This window comes from Bicyclus anynana, chromosome 12 (genome assembly GCF_947172395.1).
Source record: "Bicyclus anynana chromosome 12, ilBicAnyn1.1, whole genome shotgun sequence".
Lineage (NCBI taxonomy): Eukaryota > Metazoa > Arthropoda > Insecta > Lepidoptera > Nymphalidae > Bicyclus > Bicyclus anynana.
This window is the reverse complement of record NC_069094.1, coordinates 4,671,410-4,690,142: the sequence shown is the minus strand read 5'-3', so window position 1 is coordinate 4,690,142 and position 18,733 is coordinate 4,671,410. Positions and strand designations below refer to the sequence as shown.

The window sequence follows — 18,733 nt, the reverse complement described above, 5'->3', positions numbered from 1 at the left end:
TAATCATAATCTAAAGGAATTTAAAAAGAAAACTTTGCTTAAAAAAATATTTATTTACTTACGTAAAATTACATTGTTACTTTTTAGATTTCTTCTTCTTAGTACTTTTGCTGTCGGTATCTTTTCTCTTATTTGTCGTTTCGGAGATATCCACGACTTCGACGTCCATTGCTGGTTCATTACTGTCTTCGTTTTCCTTCACGTAGCTAACGCCGGGTATGTATGGCGTCACTAGCTGGTACACGAGCTTCCTGTGTTGCATGTTGGTACTGTCGAGTGTCAGTCTCACTGTCAGTTCGTCGAACGTTTTCAATACAGTGCCGCCGCATATTTGGACGTTTTCCTGTAAAATAAAATTATTATCAAATTAATATACAGGGTGTTGCAGAGTATTTCCCATAACTTCAAGCTGTTGACAAGTCCACTTACAGGACTGCATAACTATTTTTTTTTATAAAAAGAAAAAACACGCCTTTATCTATCCCTGCATTTTAAAATACATAATCGTAGTGGTAAGACTGTATATATCGACGAGATATTGCAACTGTCACTCCGCACTTCACTAGTAAGCTACTTCATAATATTTATCAATAAACACGTATGGCTGGGTCAAATATAAGGATGCAATATAAGGGACACAATTTAAGATCTATTTACAAAAGAAACATTTTTTACTTCGAAAATATTCATTTTAGAACTCATGTTAGTTAGACATTTTAAATGAATTTTCCTTAAAGAAAATAAGTTCCCTAGAGCTATGGGAAATACTCCCGAACACCCTATATAAACATCTAAAAAATGTCGGCGGTTGCACCAACGTTATTTTAGGATTTTATACTGTCTTATCTGTTGATCCAAGATTATTTTCCAATCATTAGTCTATTTCCATTCTAAAATTTCAGCCAATTGGGTTTAGTCAATCTGCAAATCTGTTACAGCCTTATTGTTGCAAATACTGTTACTGCAAATACAGCTACAGACAAAATATTGCTAGAACCTAATTACTGCAAATCTGTTACAGCCTGATTATTGCAAATACTATTACAACTTAATTACTGCAAAACTGCTAGAGCCAAAATGTTGCTACAGCCTGATTACTATAAATCTGTTACAGCCTGTTTATTGCAAATACTGTTACAACCTAATTACTACAAATACTGCTACAGTCAAATTATTACTACAAATCTGTTAAAGCCTGATTATTGCAAATAGTGCTACAGCCGATTTACTGCTACAGCCTGATATTGCAACATCCAAAATATTGCAGATTGCTGCAAATCTGTTACAGCCTGATTATTGCCAATACTGTTACAACGTAATTATTGCAATCATTACAACAGCCTAATTACTACAAACACTGCTACATCTTAATTAATGCAACTACAGCTACAGCTTGTTCCTCCTAATTCTGCTACAGCCTTATTACTACCACTTATTAGTAATTAATACATCAGCTACCGCTTGAGTTTTAAACGAACTTGATTTTTTTTTAATTTGTGTGCTAATTTTTGATTTTGATGATTCTTTTGTTACAAATACTGTTACAGCCTAATTACTGCAATAACTGATATAGCCTACCTCTTCGTTGTAGACAAATTTATCAGAGGGCAGATAGAGTGGTCCCTCCAGCCCGTACTTGGGTATGAGCACTTGCAGCGCGTTCCTCTTCACCGCCAGCACTACCGCCTGCTCGATCTCTTCGCGGTTTTTGAACAATATCTACAAACAATAAAGAGCACGTCAATGAAGTAAATCTTTTGTAGGGTTGGGTGTACTCTTCTATAACAAAAATCCTCAAGACAGTTATGGACCTGCCAATGTTTAAGTTTAAGCATTGGCAGGTCCATAGCGCGTCCGCAGCCTTGATGTCCGTGCGTCGCGAGCGCTACGTCCGCGTCGACGCACGTAGCCAGCAAGAGATGCACTACTAGTGTTTTTCAGATAGGAAGGGTACGGTGACGTTTGGTATTTGACGTTGGTGATGTAGTAACAAAATGGAGTGTATGAAAAATCGATTTCGATTTCGAATCGGAAAAGTTTGAGTTTCGTAAAAAGAACCATCCAAAGTCCGAATTTATTTTTAATTGAAGGAAGTAGTTAAAACAATAAATATACTCGTACACATGAATTTATCCAGGTTTACGATGTTTAATTAATAAATTTAATCCTATTTTTGAAATCGACTTGCTGACGCCGCGCGGTTTCATCCGCGTGGTTTCCGTTCCCTGCCTTCCTCGATAAATGGGCTATCTAATACTAAAAGAGTTTTTCAAATCGGACCAGTATTTTTTGAGATTAGCGCGTTCAATCAAACAAACAAACTCTTCAGCTTTATAATACTAATATAGATTAATTGATTTTGAACCCTTCTAACGAATATATTGCTGTACGTCACGAGGCCCTTCTCTAAGTGGGAGGTATCCCCCAAGCAATTACAACGTTATCCGCCATACATTTTATCGTAAAATAATACGAAACTTCATAGGCGTGACACATGACAGCATCTGTCATGTGTCATACTCTTCCTCTGAAAAACGTTGTAATACAACGCAACGCCAATAGAGCAGCTCACATGCGTGTTGAGCGCGACGGACGCGCGGCCCGCGTACTGCGCCTGCCGGTGCCGGTAGTTGAGGTTCTCGCACAGCGCGTCCGCGGCCTTGGTGTCCAGCAGCGTCGCGTGCGTCACGTCCGCGCCGACGCACGCGGCCAGCAACCGGCGCACTACTACTGTAATACAACGCAACGCCAATAGAGCAGCTCACATGCGTGTTGAGCGCGACGGACGCGCGGCCCGCGTACTGCGCCTGCCGGTGCCGGTAGTTGAGGTTCTCGCACAGCGCGTCCGCGGCCTTGGTGTCCAGCAGCGTCGCGTGCGTCACGTCCGCGCCGACGCACGCGGCCAGCAACCGGCGCACTACTACTGTAATACAACGCAACGCCAATAGAGCAGCTCACATGCGTGTTGAGCGCGACGGACGCGCGGCCCGCGTACTGCGCCTGCCGGTGCCGGTAGTTGAGGTTCTCGCACAGCGCGTCCGCGGCCTTGGTGTCCAGCAGCGTCGCGTGCGTCACGTCCGCGCCGACGCACGCGGCCAGCAACCGGCGCACTACTACTGTAATACAACGCAACGCCAATAGAGCAGCTCACATGCGTGTTGAGCGCGACGGACGCGCGGCCCGCGTACTGCGCCTGCCGGTGCCGGTAGTTGAGGTTCTCGCACAGCGCGTCCGCGGCCTTGGTGTCCAGCAGCGTCGCGTGCGTCACGTCCGCGCCGACGCACGCGGCCAGCAACCGGCGCACTACTACTGTAATACAACGCAACGCCAATAGAGCAGCTCACATGCGTGTTGAGCGCGACGGACGCGCGGCCCGCGTACTGCGCCTGCCGGTGCCGGTAGTTGAGGTTCTCGCACAGCGCGTCCGCGGCCTTGGTGTCCAGCAGCGTCGCGTGCGTCACGTCCGCGCCGACGCACGCGGCCAGCAAGCGGTGCACTATCACGTCCGCGTACCTGAACGCAAAGGAGAATGGCGAGGTTGCATGTATTTTGGGACTAGCAGATAGAAGTAGCGTACATAATGGAAAACCATTAATAGTTGTTAATCGTGATTAATCTAATAAAAAAGCAAATGGTAACCAATCTTGAAAAGCATGGAGAAAAAAGATATACCTCAAAATTAGAAGGTACCCTATCTATGCATACGAATATTATACTGAAAAACACCGCCGCTGACATACAACTGCGTGATTCCTTTATAAATACGACAAGGCGTTTCGATCTCAAGCAACAAGTAAGACAATTTTACTATGCTAAGTATAGAAGTAATCTTGATTCCCGTTTTGTAAAATCTCTATATTTTTTTACAAGCACATTATAAAATAATGGTTTTAATTAATACAAACATATGAGTGTACGACACTTCTGAGTGTGACTCCCACTTTCGCTATCCTCCTTTATTTATTTACATGACAATAAACGTAAAGCCAAGGTCAATATTTTAGACGAAAGGAGCAAGGTTTTCAAGTTAAATCTTATGCAGGCTTAACTTCGGGAGTAAACTGTTGAATGTGTTACGAAAAGTGTAATCGAGATGACATAAGAAGCGCCATCTGTAGTAACACTGCTAAATTACGACATAACACAAGTCCCAGCGCCTTATCCGTTTAGTCTTTTAACACGTTCGCTGCGGCACTGACTTTTCTGTACTTTCCTCTGGTGCGATACAAGGTTTTTTGACCTCATACTAAAACTTTGTGGTGTGGAGATCTATCGACCTAGTAACTCTTGAAGCAGCTAGACGTACGAGTTGACCTCTCCTCAACCGCACCGTACGGCTTAACGGCACAATTGTGAACTAGTAGGAGGTTGTCAAGCATAGCAAGTCTGACACGACAGATGGCGCTTTTAACCGCTGCTAATTTTTAAATTTCTCTTTCATGTATTATTTTATTTTTGAGAGAAGTTTTATTCCAATTGTGCAGTCTAAAGCATACTCTTTTTTTCTCCTCATCTAACCTGCATATGTAGCCGTGATAGCAGATATGACCTCAGCCTCCGATACCGTAGGGTGTGGGTTCGAATCAGGTCCAGGGCATGCACTTCCAACTTTTCAGTTGTGTGTATTTTAAGAAGTTAAATCACGTGTCTCAAACGGTGAAGGAAAAGCATCGTGATTAAATCTGCATACCAAAAAATTTTCTTAATTCTCTGCGTGTGTAAAGTCTGTCTGGGCCAGCTTGGTGGACTATTGGCCTAACCCCTCTCATTCTGAGAGGAGAGTTGAGCTCAGCAGTGAACCGAATATGGGTTGATAATGAACCTGCGTATGGGCGACGTGAAGTGCGTGTATATGGGGCACGCGAGCCCGTAGTGGTAGAACTCGTCCTGCGTCTTGGTGCCGCTGGAGAAGTACACCGCCTGCTGCATGCAGCGCGTTGCCATGATGCGCAGCAGCGTGTTGAAGAACGGCCGGCCGGGGATCACGGCCGCGTCCAGCGACTTCGAGAACGATTTGTTCGTCGACACGTCTATCTCGAAACCCTGTAAGGAAATAAACATGTAAGAGACGGAGATCACGGTATCAGAAGTAATTTAAAAAGCAAAAACAATTACTGAATGAAAGCCTTGAAATATCAATTGTCACAATTCCTATCAAGATTGTAACCAAAAAAAATCCGTGATTCTGTGTACAGGTTTAAAGGTTCCTTTGAAAACGCGTCAACACTTATCTTCACTTAGCTATTCTCCCTCTCTAAGCCTCGCGCCGAAAAATTAATATACCTAGCGTAATAATAATAAGCCATTTATTCTGCGATAAGAGATTAAATTTAACATTACATTTTATTACAATTTTAGTTTTTTTTTTTTTAATAAATATCTCTTAGCACAGTGTGCCTTTCGGCATAAGCCTCCAGCGACTTCCATTGCTCACTGTCTTTTGCAATCCTTCTCCAATTAGGTCCCGCTGTAATAGCGTAATAATAAACGTAACTTATTAACAGATACTGGGTAGACTATTGAATTTCTATCTTAATATATAAATGCGAAAAGTCATTCATCACGAAATCTCAAAAACCACTTGACGTGACAAAGATGAACTTAGACAGGGAGATAGTTAATAGATAGTAGACGTCTGCTTAGAACGGATTTTGCGACAGGGGCCAGATTAAGGAGGTCTAAAGGCGGACGACGTCGCGTCCGCTAGTACATTTATATACCTGTTGCCTGGCCGCCTTGAGGAAGGTGTGGAAGTTGGCGGGCGGCGGCGGCGGGTGACGCCGCAGCAGCGCGCACTGCGGGAACTCTGCCGCGAGGTGCTGCGCCACGCTCACGTTCGCGAGCAGCATGAACTCCTCCACCATGGAGTTGGTGTCCATGATCTTCTTTGCTTGCACTTCTATTGGGTCGTGGGTCTCTGAGTCTACCTGAAAAATTCATTATTGGAACGAAGTTCCTTATCGCGTTGCGAAAGACGGAAAAAACTAAGACCAAAAAGTTGTAACGATACTTTTTATTCTGCTGCGTAAGGAGGGTAATGTTTTTGCTATAGTTCACTTATCATATAGTTTGATTATGACCTGTAAGCCGTGACCTGAAGACAGCTAGTGAGCTCCAGGATCCAAGCCCCCCGACCTCAAAAGGCCCCCCGACCCCAAAGTCGACAACATTGCTGTTTCGTTCATTCGACGATTTTTCTCTTTTGTCGCCGAGTGGATTTTCCTTCCAATACTATTTGCCGCCAGGTATAGAAGCATATTGGCTGGGATTTATTTATTTATTTTTATAGGGTACCAACAGGTTATGACAATTAAAATTGAGTTTTACAAAAACATAGATTAGTGAAGTTGTTGTGTCATAGACCCACTTATAGGTTACCTCAACATGCGTAATTTAGTACTCGAATAGATACATAAAAAGAATTAAAAGAATAATAAATAGGTTAATTAGACTAAATTAGGGAGAAAACTGTTTTAGATTTGCGTTTGAAAATATAGATATGGATCTATCACACAATTACATTATGAACAGAATTAAACTAATATTACCATAAAAAGAAGAAAAAACAGTATAATCTAAAGATAAAAATAACATTTAAGATGTGTATTACCTCCTCCGTGTTTAGTGTGCAATGCCTTAAGTGGAGGTTGCGTTTATGTATTAGAGCTGAGCAATTGCATAAGATGTGCATAGGTGTTTCCTCTGACTATGGACCTGTTTCGCACCCAAATTCACCAACAAAAAGGTCTGTCGTTTTTTGAGGAGGACGAGATAAACAAACACATCGAAAACATTTAACACCATTAAATATATTCTGTGTCCATACACTACACACAACTATATATTTGACTCGCAATACACACACGCGTAATTTTTACACAGACTAACCAACACATCGCTTAGACTATCCACAGAATATACACATAGAATGTTCGATTACTTGATCGATTTTTTGCCGTTCCGTCAAAAGAATCGATTCTTTTATGAAATTGTTTTTATTACAAATTTGATAAAATTATGGTAGAAATACTTACAAATGTAACGTTACTCCATCTTTTACTAAACTACAAGATTTTGGCCGTTTTTCATGCCATTCAACTACACAAACCGGCATTTTTAAGGAGCTCTTTACACGACGAAAACGATTACAACAATGAAACATCGATTCTATAGCAGCAGTTTTTATAAACGCGTTAGATCATTGATTTTTGATCTTTGCCAGAGGGTAACGGTCAGCGAGGCAGGTCCTGTTATTAATGTTCGAAGACTAGCGCTTTAGAGTGATTCATTCCTAGAAGTTTAGATCATTGATTTTTGATCTTAGCGTTAAAACGCTAGCTTATAAAAAAAATGTGAGTGGAACAGTTTACCTGGAATCGTATCTCGGGGGAGGCGAGCAGCAAGGCGCCATTGTCGAGTCTCTTCTGCTTCATCTTCTTGGCCAGCGCGTTGAGGATTCGCAGCGAGGACGCTATGTCGTCATTCCGCGACTTCTCGTCGATGGTTATTTGGGCTTGCTCATACGTCATCGCTGCGCGTGACTGAAATATTTTATCCTTTTTTAGGGTTCCGTAGTCCTTAAACCTTATAGTTTTGCCATAATCTGCGTTTATCATACATACATACATTACATACATTCATACATCCGCGGTTTAGTTCAGAGCGTGTTAAAGCTAGAAAGCTAGAGAGCTGTAAGCAATAATATGTACATTGAGCACGATTTTTTGATTTCTAGGTATCTATTTGTTAAATATTAGGTAATGTTCGAATTGCTAATTTTTACTATAGTCTTACAATAGTAATAGTGTTTACAAATTAAGCCGTATTTTATGTATGAAATTATTTCAATTTCTATTAACTTAACATAGTTTTGATGAATAGGTTTTATAATAATTCGCACAAGTTTTCCTGTAATCTACCCATAAGTATATAATACTACCTATAACTATAAAATATATTTGAGATCATCTTATCTAGCTATTTCATTAGATACCTGTGTCACACATTTTTTTATTATTTTACATCTTGCCCCCCAAAAGTGATATTATAAGGGTTCCGTTTTGGTGCTACGTACTTTCGGAACCCTAAAAAAGAAATGAAATGTATGCTGAATTTTTTGCGGACAAAGTCGCGGTCATCCACTAATAAACAGTTTTTAGTAAGCGCTCATACAAAACACTTGAAGTTTTAGTAAACTCAACAAATGTAATTTTATGGTGTTACATGTATATTGTACTCGTATTTTTTCTTCGTTCCAGTTGAGGGATGACTAACGTTGCGCTGTCCGGTATGGGGTCACCATTCCTGCGCCTTGGGACTCCAGGCTCAGACTAAATACATAAGGACTAGTATCGCACCCAAATTCACGAACAAAATTTTCTTCCATTTTCAAAACGAGCTTATATATCATATATATCTTAAACTAAACTTGCAGTTTTTGTTAGTTTTTTACACCATTTAACTACACAAAAAGGTATTTTTACGGAATTTTTAACCGACGGACACGATTGTAAACTATGAAACATCGATTCTATAGAGACAGTGTATATAATCGCATAAGATCGTTGATCATATACTTTGACAGAAAAATAATGTTTTATAAGGCAGGTCTTTATCTAACTAGTCTGAGACTCCAGGAATTCATTGCTTGTTTAAATATTATATTAAGTAGACAAATGGTACCTTTATAACGCTCTTGTGGAACTTGGTCGACAAAACGTTGGCGTTCTCGTCTATCTCCCATACACATGAGAACGCCAGGCGCTCCTCGCCGCCGCGCAGCGAACACAAATTCGAACTGAGCAAATCTGAAAGTGATGTTCACTTGATAAACGAAAATTCAAGACAAATTCCAATTAAATATTATGTACATATAATATATACACTACCGCCCGATTACTATTGATATTTTTTGCCACTCCCCCTCCCTTCCACTTTTTAAAATCCTAATTTAAACAGTAGTCGATCTTGTAATTCCATCGTAAGAAATGCATGACGTCAGTGATGTTTACGCCCACTTAATAGGCTAGTTGACACTTTTTTAATAGTCTTAAATCATTATACTAGATTGAAAAATAAAACTTAAAAGGACGACAGCGTTTTTGAATTTTGGAAAATTTGATAAAATTCGTAATATTTAAATTAAAGTTTTTTAAGAAATCCTTAACGTTTATTAATTGATATCAATATATATCGCACCCTTATTCTATGTAGGTACTACACGAAAATAATATTGTTTATATTAAATTTGATATGAGTCAACTACCCTATTCTTCTTGAGGCCGTCTCTCGTCTACGCAGGCAACTCACGCGTGCATCGTGTCATCGAATAGCGGCTCTACCAAAGCTGTAGTACTATTCAAGATATGCTTACCAGGAACCATGTCAATTCTCTTGTCGACCAAGTACACAGTAGTGGACCTGGAGGCGGCCTCCTTGTCCAAGGCGGTGTTGGGTCGGACGAAGTGCGTGACGTCAGCGATATGCACGCCCACGTCATACTTCTTGAGGCCGTCCCTCGTGTGCGCAGGCAACTCGCGCACGCATAAGTCATAGTCGATTAAACACAGCAATACTTCCCCGGATGAGCTCTAGTACTATTCGAGATATACTTACCAGGAACCATGTCAATTCTCTTGTCGACCAAGTACACAGTAGTGGATCTGGAAGCGGCCTCCTTGTCCAAGGCGGTGTTGGGTCGGACGAAGTGCGTGACGTAAGCGATGTGCACGCCCACGTCATACTTCTTGAGGCCGTCCCTCGTGTGCGCAGGCAACTTACGCACATGCATCGTGTCGTCGAATAAGCATCGCAGTACTTCCCCGGATGAGCTCAATCAGAACTAGTACTATTCGAGATATACTTACCAGGAACCATGTCAATTCTCTTGTCGACCAAGTACACAGTAGTGGACCTGGAAGCGGCCTCCTTGTCCAAGGCGGTGTTGGGTCGGACGAAGTGCGTGACGTCAGCGATGTGCACGCCCACGTCATACTTCTTGAGGCCGTCTCTCGTCTGCGCAGGTAACTCGCGCGCGTGTAGTGCGTCATCTATGTCGGTACAGCCGGGCGGGTCGACTGAGCACACGCATATTGAACGGAGGTCCACTCGCTTTTTTATTTCCTACAATAATATTTGTACATATAATACTATAGGTTGTTACCAATCTGTGGGTTGTTAGTTACGTACCCGATGATTGATTGGTAAATAGGCTACTGAAGGTTAATGCGTGTCTCTGTCAGGAATCCAATAATAAACCAAGTAGATGAAGAAATTTTTGGTTATTGACACACCGAATAATACATAATGCTTTGAAATGCCTTAACTTAGCGGACTGGTTATAATAATTAAACTAGAACACGAGCGTTGGTAAAGACGAGTTAGAAACGACTGCCTCGATTTAACATCGAAGCGTTCTTACAGAAAATGTTTACATAGCAAATTGCGTGCTTAGGGTTCACTGCAAACGGTATTTATATTTGAGTATAAGGCACGCTACAAATACCAATATATATATATTAATGAAATTGAACATTCTGTCTGTCTGTCTGGCCTAGTTTGGACTACTTTAGTACTTTAGTCGAATACGAACGATTTTTAGACGGTAAATCCAAAAATTGTTCGTGCTCGACTAAAATACTAAAATAGTCTGTTCAGCCTACAAATGACAAATAACCATGAATTTTCTCCAGTGAATTTTGGTTTACAATAGTGACAGCCAGAAGCTACATTTACTGTTATATGGCATGAATTTTTAACTTTTTTTTTATTTGCTTGGGAATTGAATGGAATATTTTTTCAAAATACTTGTTTGATAATGATGAAAATACGAGCATACCTTCACCTAACAGTTTGCTACAATGTATTAAACAAAAAAGTTTGCTACAATGTATTTCAACATTTTTATTTTTATTCATCATTAATTTGTCCACAACGGGGACAAGCTAAAATCGTTGACCACACAGCCTGAGTTTTACGATATTTTTTTAATACTGAGGATTGATTTGTTTGCTCGTTTTCTTGTACGTTAAGCATGTTGGTAACAGAAAAAATAATACCAAAAAATACAGCTATAAATATTACTTCGCCGCTTTGGCACACCAGCGAACATTTTGTCCTAGAAGAGTTTATAAAAAAAATCTATTTTTCCTCAAGAAATATACTTTTACTAATCCAATTATTTAACCAGATCCTTATTTATACATCATATCATCATCTCCATATACTTTTATAAGGGTATACTGGTTACTACCCTTAAGTGATACTGGTTTCCCAGGGCCGACATTGTAATGGCCGGTGGACATTCACCTTTACACTGACCCGAGCTGGATATTGAAAAATGGACCTCTCCGAAGCAATACCAAATGGGCCAGACAATTCCATTTGAACCCAAAGTAGTATGTATATTACCTCCTCAGGAATAGTCCAATCGTCGGGAGGCAAACACGCCAGCACAGCTTCACTGAACCGCGCGTGAGGGACGTCGTGTTCTAACAGTATCACTTCATTCTCTGCATTCTTATCACCTGGAAAAATATGTTTATTTATTTCGTTTTTTTGAGCAGTGAGAGCCCAGTGGATATGACCTCTGCCTCCGATTCCGAAGAGTGTGCACCTCCAAATTTTCAGTAATGTGCATTTTAAGAAATTAAATATCACGTGTCCCAAACGGTGAACGAAAAACATCTTGACGAAACCTGCATACCAGAGAATTTTCTTAATTATCTACGTATGTTAAGGCTGCCAATCCGCATTTGGCCAGCGTGGTGGACTAAGGCCTAACCCCTATCATTCTGAGAGGAGACTCGTGCTCAATAGAGAGCCGAATATGGGTTGATAATGATGATGAAGTAAATAAAATCTGCCTGTAATTTCATAACTGTGTTTTCTTAAGTGCGTAAACTAGTTACTTATACGAAACTATACGAGAAAAACGCATTTTTTTGATTTATTGACTTTCTGTCTGTGTTTGTCTGGTCTAATCTCTGGAACAACTGAATCGATTTTCATGGGACCTTCACTGAAAGATATACCAGTTCAAGACTGTGGTTTTTGGAAGTCCCCACAGGAGGTCTAGCATTGTCCAACTAATGAAGATGATGATGATGATGACTCACCAATAAGCCCCAAGGACCTCACGAAGTGGCCCAGGGGGTACCGGCTGTTCCTGGGCCAGGAGTCCAGTGCGACCAGGATACGCTGCGAGACGAGCAGGTTACTCTGGCGGGTCTCTATTCGCACTCGTGGTATCCGCTTCTCCGCCGGCGTGAACAAATGACGAGTCGCACCTGTCGAGGAATTTTGGAAAATAGTACCTAAAAGATGGTTTTTTAAGAAACGATTTTTGTACGAGACATCCAATATAAAAAACTAGCGGACGCCCGCGGCTTCGTATGCGTGGAATAATGGAAGTTGACATTTTTTCAAAACGGTCTTAAATTGTTCATTATCGATTAAAAAAATTTATCATATTTCTTTGAGACGTGATTACATGAAAATGTTAATTTTTAAATATTCAACCTTGAATAGGTATTTCACAAATCCCGCGGGATCCATGATTTTTTCCCGTATCAAAAGTAGCCTATGTGTTAATCCAGATGTTAGATCTATTTCCATTCAAAATTTCTGTCAAATTGATTCAGTAATCCGCAGCGCAAACATACACACAAACTTTCGCCTTTATAATAGCACTAGCTGACGCCGCGCGGTTTCACCCGCGTGGTTCCCGCTCCCGTTGAAATACGGAGATAATATATAGCCTATAGCCTTCCTCGATAAATGGCCTATCTAACACTGAAAGATTTTTTTAAATCGAACCAGTAGTTCCTGAGATTAGCGCGTTCATTCAAACAAACAAACAAATAAACAAACAAACTCTTCAGCTTTATAATATTAGTATAGATTGTGATTATAAGTGAAATTCATTTAAACATAACCAAAAAGCGTAATATTTTATAAAAAAAAAAAAATTATGTTTGGAAGCCTATGTTTCTTCCATTTGGTATGGTACTGACTCCTTCAACGGTCCAATCCCTCGTATGTCCAAGTATAAAACATATATTTTTTTTAATTTTCTATAGACTATTATGCAAATTCATGTCCCACTCGAGAGAAAGTTAACTTAACGGCAACCATTCGCTAGGATCCCTTAAACTTTGATCGAGTTAAGTGTTTTTCAAAATTGACAAACGTAGATTACATATGAAATTGTCATAAGTAAAGTAAAAAAACGACAAACTTAATATAATATCTAAAATAAAAGCTACGCGTAAATACAAATATTTATCTCAAAAACGTACAGATTGAAATGGTTTTCACCTGTCCACGTAAAACAGTAGACACTGAGTACATTGAATAAAATCACCAAAATTGACAAAATGCGTTAAAAATTAGTATAAGAAGAAATTTAACACATCTATATGTTGATAATCGTAGATTACCACAAATTAAAAAAAAATATATATCACACCACTGTAAATACGAAAATTTTACAACTACACATAATATATACGTAATTAAATAAAAAAAAGATAATTATTATAATTAAAGCAATTAAAAGTATTACTATATTTAGTACTAGAGACTGCTATCAATGGCCACTGTCCAAACATGGCTGGATGCTTGCCCATTCCACTTTAAAATGCTACAACACATCATACACAATAGTGATATAAATAAAGTAAAACGTAATAAGAATACGACTTAAACTACTTTGTATTTTTTTTTTTATTTTTTCTTTTCATGTTTTTTTTTTCACAACTCCCACTATAGGTATCAAAATGGCCTGACTAGTAGAATAGAGTACACAATGAGAAAGAAATACAAATCCAATATGGGCACCAACAAAATAACGGCTGACGGTTACCGCGGACAGACATGGCGAAACTATAACCTCCATATTCATAAACGTGGATAAACATTTAAACCTCAATTTTCTTCAGAATAAAGTGGACCTAATCACTACTGCTTAAGATCAATCGAAGACATTATAGCCTGTATTTCATCAAGCGAGGATGAAAAAAAATATCGGAAAAACGGATGAAGTCACCGGCGTCCATTAGTTGATAAACTAAAGTGAGATTAAAGCCAAACGAAAAATTAAGGGTCGGCTTCACAACTTTCTCATAATTTGTTGGATAATCTAACGTAAGTTTTGTCACTTTCTTACTCTGTCAGCTAGTGGACGAAAACCCTACCCCTACCCTTATTCTACCCCAATCTTAAGTGTCCTATGTCTCCTGGTTCCAAGCTACCTCTCCTCTACAACAATTTTCAGCCAAATCAGTCCAGCTGTTCTTAAGTTATAAATAATGTGACTTTCTTTTAAATATATCAGATGTAACATAAGCTACGCTTACTTTAGGGCTAGATACTTATTCTAATAGATTGGCTATTAGTGTGATAATGTAATGATGAAAAATATTTTTAACATGAAAAATGGCACTGACTTCAAAGACATAAATTTCAGTTATTTTGTTTTTAACACAAAATTACTATGAACTGATTCTCATGAAAACTGCTGTAACTTTAAGACAAAACACTACATTTCTAAAGTCAAAAGGACGTTTTTGATTTATCAACCAGGTTTTATAGATAAGAATTATTTTAATAGCATGTTGCAAAGATATGAAACCTGTCTTAAAAGGAATACTTACCAGGAAACTGGCTAGGTAATAATACACCACAGTACTGTCGCCATTTCCTCTTAATGATTCCCACAACTTTCCCAGTAGGTGTAATATCATCATCTGCAGTGTCAACAACGTTGCTCTTTAGCAACGTGGGATCTTCTAGAAAATCTCCTGGATCATCAGCTTTATCTTCTAGAACTATGTCACTGGGCTTACTCCATTCTTCTTTTGGTAATATTTCTATGGCTACTATGTCTCCATCTATTGCCCTGTTTATACCTATATGCCCTTGCAAAAGGACCTATATAAAATAATTAAGTTTGTATTTAATTTTTAACTAGAATTAAACATTAAACTTATATTCTAAACTAGACAACACATTTTATTTATTTATTTTTTAAAAAGTAAGTAGCTTAATCTACCTACTGGCAAAGGCAGACCGCGAAGCGATTTAGTGTTCTAATATGCTGTCATATAGAAACCGAAAGAGGTGTGGATTTTCATGCTACTCCTAACAAGTTAGCCCGCTTCCGTCTTAGATTGTATCATCACTTACCATCAGGTGAGATTGTAGTCAAGGGCTAATTGTATAAAATAAAAGAAAATCCATTCTGGTATGATAAAGCTATTATCCAAAGATTTATTTTATTTGTTTGGGAGACAAGCATTGACCAAAAAACATTGGTAGTTTTTGGTAGCTGCAGCTCATATGCTTTGGCAGCTGTTTGCTCACTGCACCATTTTGATATATTCAACATTGAAACATACTAATTTTCAAAATCAATTTGTGCCATTTAGTATTATTGTTACAGTTTTTGAAGCACTTATGGGGAATCTATTAAAACCATAATATACAGGGTGCTCGGGAGTATTTCCCATAACTTCAAGGTGTTGACGAGTCCGCTTATAGGAGCCGAACTGCATAACTACTATTTTTTTAAATAAAAAAATAAAAACTTTATATGTTTTCATACAAAGTAATGCAGATAATTTCGACTATCCATGTACCACACTCCTTTATATCCTTGCATTTTTGAATACTTAAAACTTGGCTATGTCATAATTATAAGGTGGCAAATAAGGGACACATTTTAAGATCTATTTACAACAGAAATATACCGAAAATATTAATTTTAGAAAACATGTTGCTTGAACATTTTTAATTAATTTTTGGTAAAGAATATAACCCCAGAGTTAAGGGAAGTACTCCCAAGCACCCTGTATAATAATGCCTACAAGCTACAAAAAGTACTTACAGGTTTCTCATAGCCACTGACAGAAGCAGTCCCTTCCATGAAGTTATCCCTTGACGCATGGAAAGTCCCTTGGTGTAGCTTCCCATTCCTTATTCCCGTATGTATCTGACTGGGTGTCAGATGTGCTGGGTAAAGGGCATCTTTTGAATAACTCTCTGGCATGACATTCTTTGAGAGTTTGTCTGCTAGACCAACAAACCCATTTACATTTTCAATGTAATCTTTTACTGAAATACAAAAAAAAATCATGGTAAGCATATAATGTATGTTTCTTCACTTTAAATTCCATTTCGCGTCTCGAAGCTGAAATGGCAATCTGCAGGGAACATAGTTCGGAGAGGCAATGGACATTGGGGTCCCAAGGTGCTAGAATGGCGACCCCGCTCTAGAAAATGCAATGTTGATTTTTGATTTTGAGCAATATTATAATTAGTTATAAGAAAAATACTTGGAATTTTTCTACATTATCAGTTTTCATAACCTTATTTACTCACCAGAGCAGCAAACAATACCCTCTTCTTGAGCAATTTTCCTATTATTCTCATCATCAGTCAGTAAGACTATCTGTGGAAACTGTCCTGCAACATTATTGATAGATAGATGCGAGGCGTACCACTCTGCAGCTTTACGGATAGCCCTGTCATTACGATCATTCTGCTTTTCACCAGGTTTCCTTTCCACATATGTGTCTCTGCATAAGATAAGGTTTCCATCACCAATTATTTCTTGTCTATACTTATGAATCTGTAGAGGTCAATTCTGTACATGAAATATACTTCCAAAATAATTATGGGGGGTGATTAGTGATTGATACTGATGCCAAAAATGCAATCAGTAAAATTTTTGTCTGTCTGTCTGTATGTTTGTTATAGAAACAAAAATTACTTGACGGATTTTAACGAAACTTGGTACAATTATTCTTCATACTCCTGGGCAGGTTATAGTATACTTTTCATCACGCTCGATCAATAGGACCACAGCAGTGAAGGGAAATTTTTGGGCAAACGGGAGAAGTTACTCCATTTTTACAGTGATACTACTGTAAGGGCTGGATTAGACATCTAAGCGCAGACGAAGTCGCAGGAGTCCGCTAGTTTTAGAAAAAAAAAGAATTGCCAGCAGCCATTATTTCAAATTGCACAGACCACTGCCAAGTTTCATCAATATTTTTCATATAACTACCTGATATGAAAAAGAGAAATAGACAAAATTCAACTGGCACAAATGGAATTACTCACAACTCTTTTATTGCATTGCTATTAACAAGATGGGACTGGGATATCCACAGCTATTGAATGACATTTTGTCTATTTTCTCTTCACTTGGTTGCATGTTAGCACCACACAAATATATATAATATATTTAAACATTTACTTATGATGTTCATTGACAAAGGAGTAAAACTTTCTCTTTTTGTTTCCAATAATCTCCAGTAACCGTTGATACATTGCTGTGTTTTGATGCTTCACCTCTTCCAGAACAGTTTGTAAAATTATGACATTCTTTAGAGCGTCCTCTTCTAATACATCTATTTGATGAAGTACTACATTAGTGTCGAGCACCAAATAATGACTATAATCGAACAGGCCACAAATAGATGCTGGTTTTGCCTCCAAAACGATGTCATCGTCTTTTTGTGGACACACATTACATGCTTCAGAGCCGCAGAGCAGGTCATCGCGCAAGTAATGTTCTCTAACAATCTGAAATTAATGAACAAGTAATTAATAATTATCTATGACAATATTGTGGCCAATAAACTTGACATTACTGTAGTCAATGTGCCGTTCAATAATTGTTGATAATACTGCTTCACATTCACTAGTGATTCCACAATCAATAGAGCATTTTCCCTTTATGTCCTCTAGAACAGTTCCGATTTTGCTGATATATAAATGGCATAGATATTGTTTAAACTATGTCAATCAGTTGTACCTGCACCAAAAGGTTTCTGATTTCAAATAACATGAAAAAAATCGTAGTTGATTCTGAAATATGTTTGTTTTATGTTTTTATTGGCTTGTTTTACGGTTTTTATTTATAATATGACCAATATTCTTATTGCCCTCCAACTTGTCAGGAAAGACTGTGCCAGGAGGGGGGTACGACAATAGACCAACAGAGTGAGGATCGAACCACCACCCTTCGGTGATGAGTCAGACCGCTCTTACCGTTGAGCTATTGAGGCTATAAACTATAGTTTGATAAACTGTAAGCTGTAAGGAAAAGGTATTTATCAAAATATTGATTGCCTTGCCCACGAGGTTACCACCATGTGGAGTGTTGAGTCGATCTTCCTACAGTTCGTTTCATGTAGGATGGTGCGGGTGACAGTTTGTTTTACTCTTGAAAGTTTGCCGCGATTCACGATAATAGTACGTATTATGAACGTCATACAGGCGACTGTCAAAGTACCCATGCTATCTGAAAAATACTTTATGTAGTTTCAGTTAGTGCCAAAATTTTTATCTGAAATACTTGGGCCAGCCAAGAAGAAGTTTTTGCTTGGCTGTTGAAAAAGTTTTGGACACATGAACTTTTTAAAACACCAAATATTTTGAAGAGATTGAATTCTCGTTTGTCGAATTTTTCTTCTAAAATATGGTCAATTTTTAATAAAAGAAAGATTCGTGACATAACCTTACCTTCAAAACATTGCCGCGCTTGGTTTTAGTAAGAAATGTTTTTGTCGTCCACATTGTTTATGTCTAAGGATATCATTAATTATTAACTTGACCTTTTAATTAAAGAACTTCCTGAATATTTAAATACTTTTGTAAAAGTAAACAACCAAGCAAATAAAATAAATAAAAAATAAACCACTTTTTTTATTTATTTAACCAAAGA

General features: G+C 38.6%; 1 protein-coding gene across 1 annotated transcript; it reads right to left on the bottom strand.

Annotated features, from left to right (window-relative positions):
• Positions 1–33: 33 nt before the first annotated feature.
• Positions 34–18,731, bottom strand: LOC112048496 (exosome complex exonuclease RRP44). Its single transcript, XM_024086026.2, has 15 exons — positions 18,532–18,731; positions 17,261–17,589; positions 16,381–16,577; positions 15,887–16,113; positions 14,655–14,931; positions 12,117–12,287; positions 11,410–11,525; positions 9,867–10,122; positions 8,683–8,807; positions 7,371–7,541; positions 5,721–5,927; positions 4,823–5,043; positions 3,345–3,513; positions 1,579–1,719; positions 34–343 (listed from the first exon to the last, which is right to left on the bottom strand). The coding sequence occupies exons 1-15, from the start codon at positions 18,583–18,585 to the stop codon at positions 77–79; spliced, it is 2,928 nt and encodes a 975-aa protein (XP_023941794.1). The 5' UTR covers positions 18,586–18,731; the 3' UTR covers positions 34–76.
• Positions 18,732–18,733: the final 2 nt, after the last annotated feature.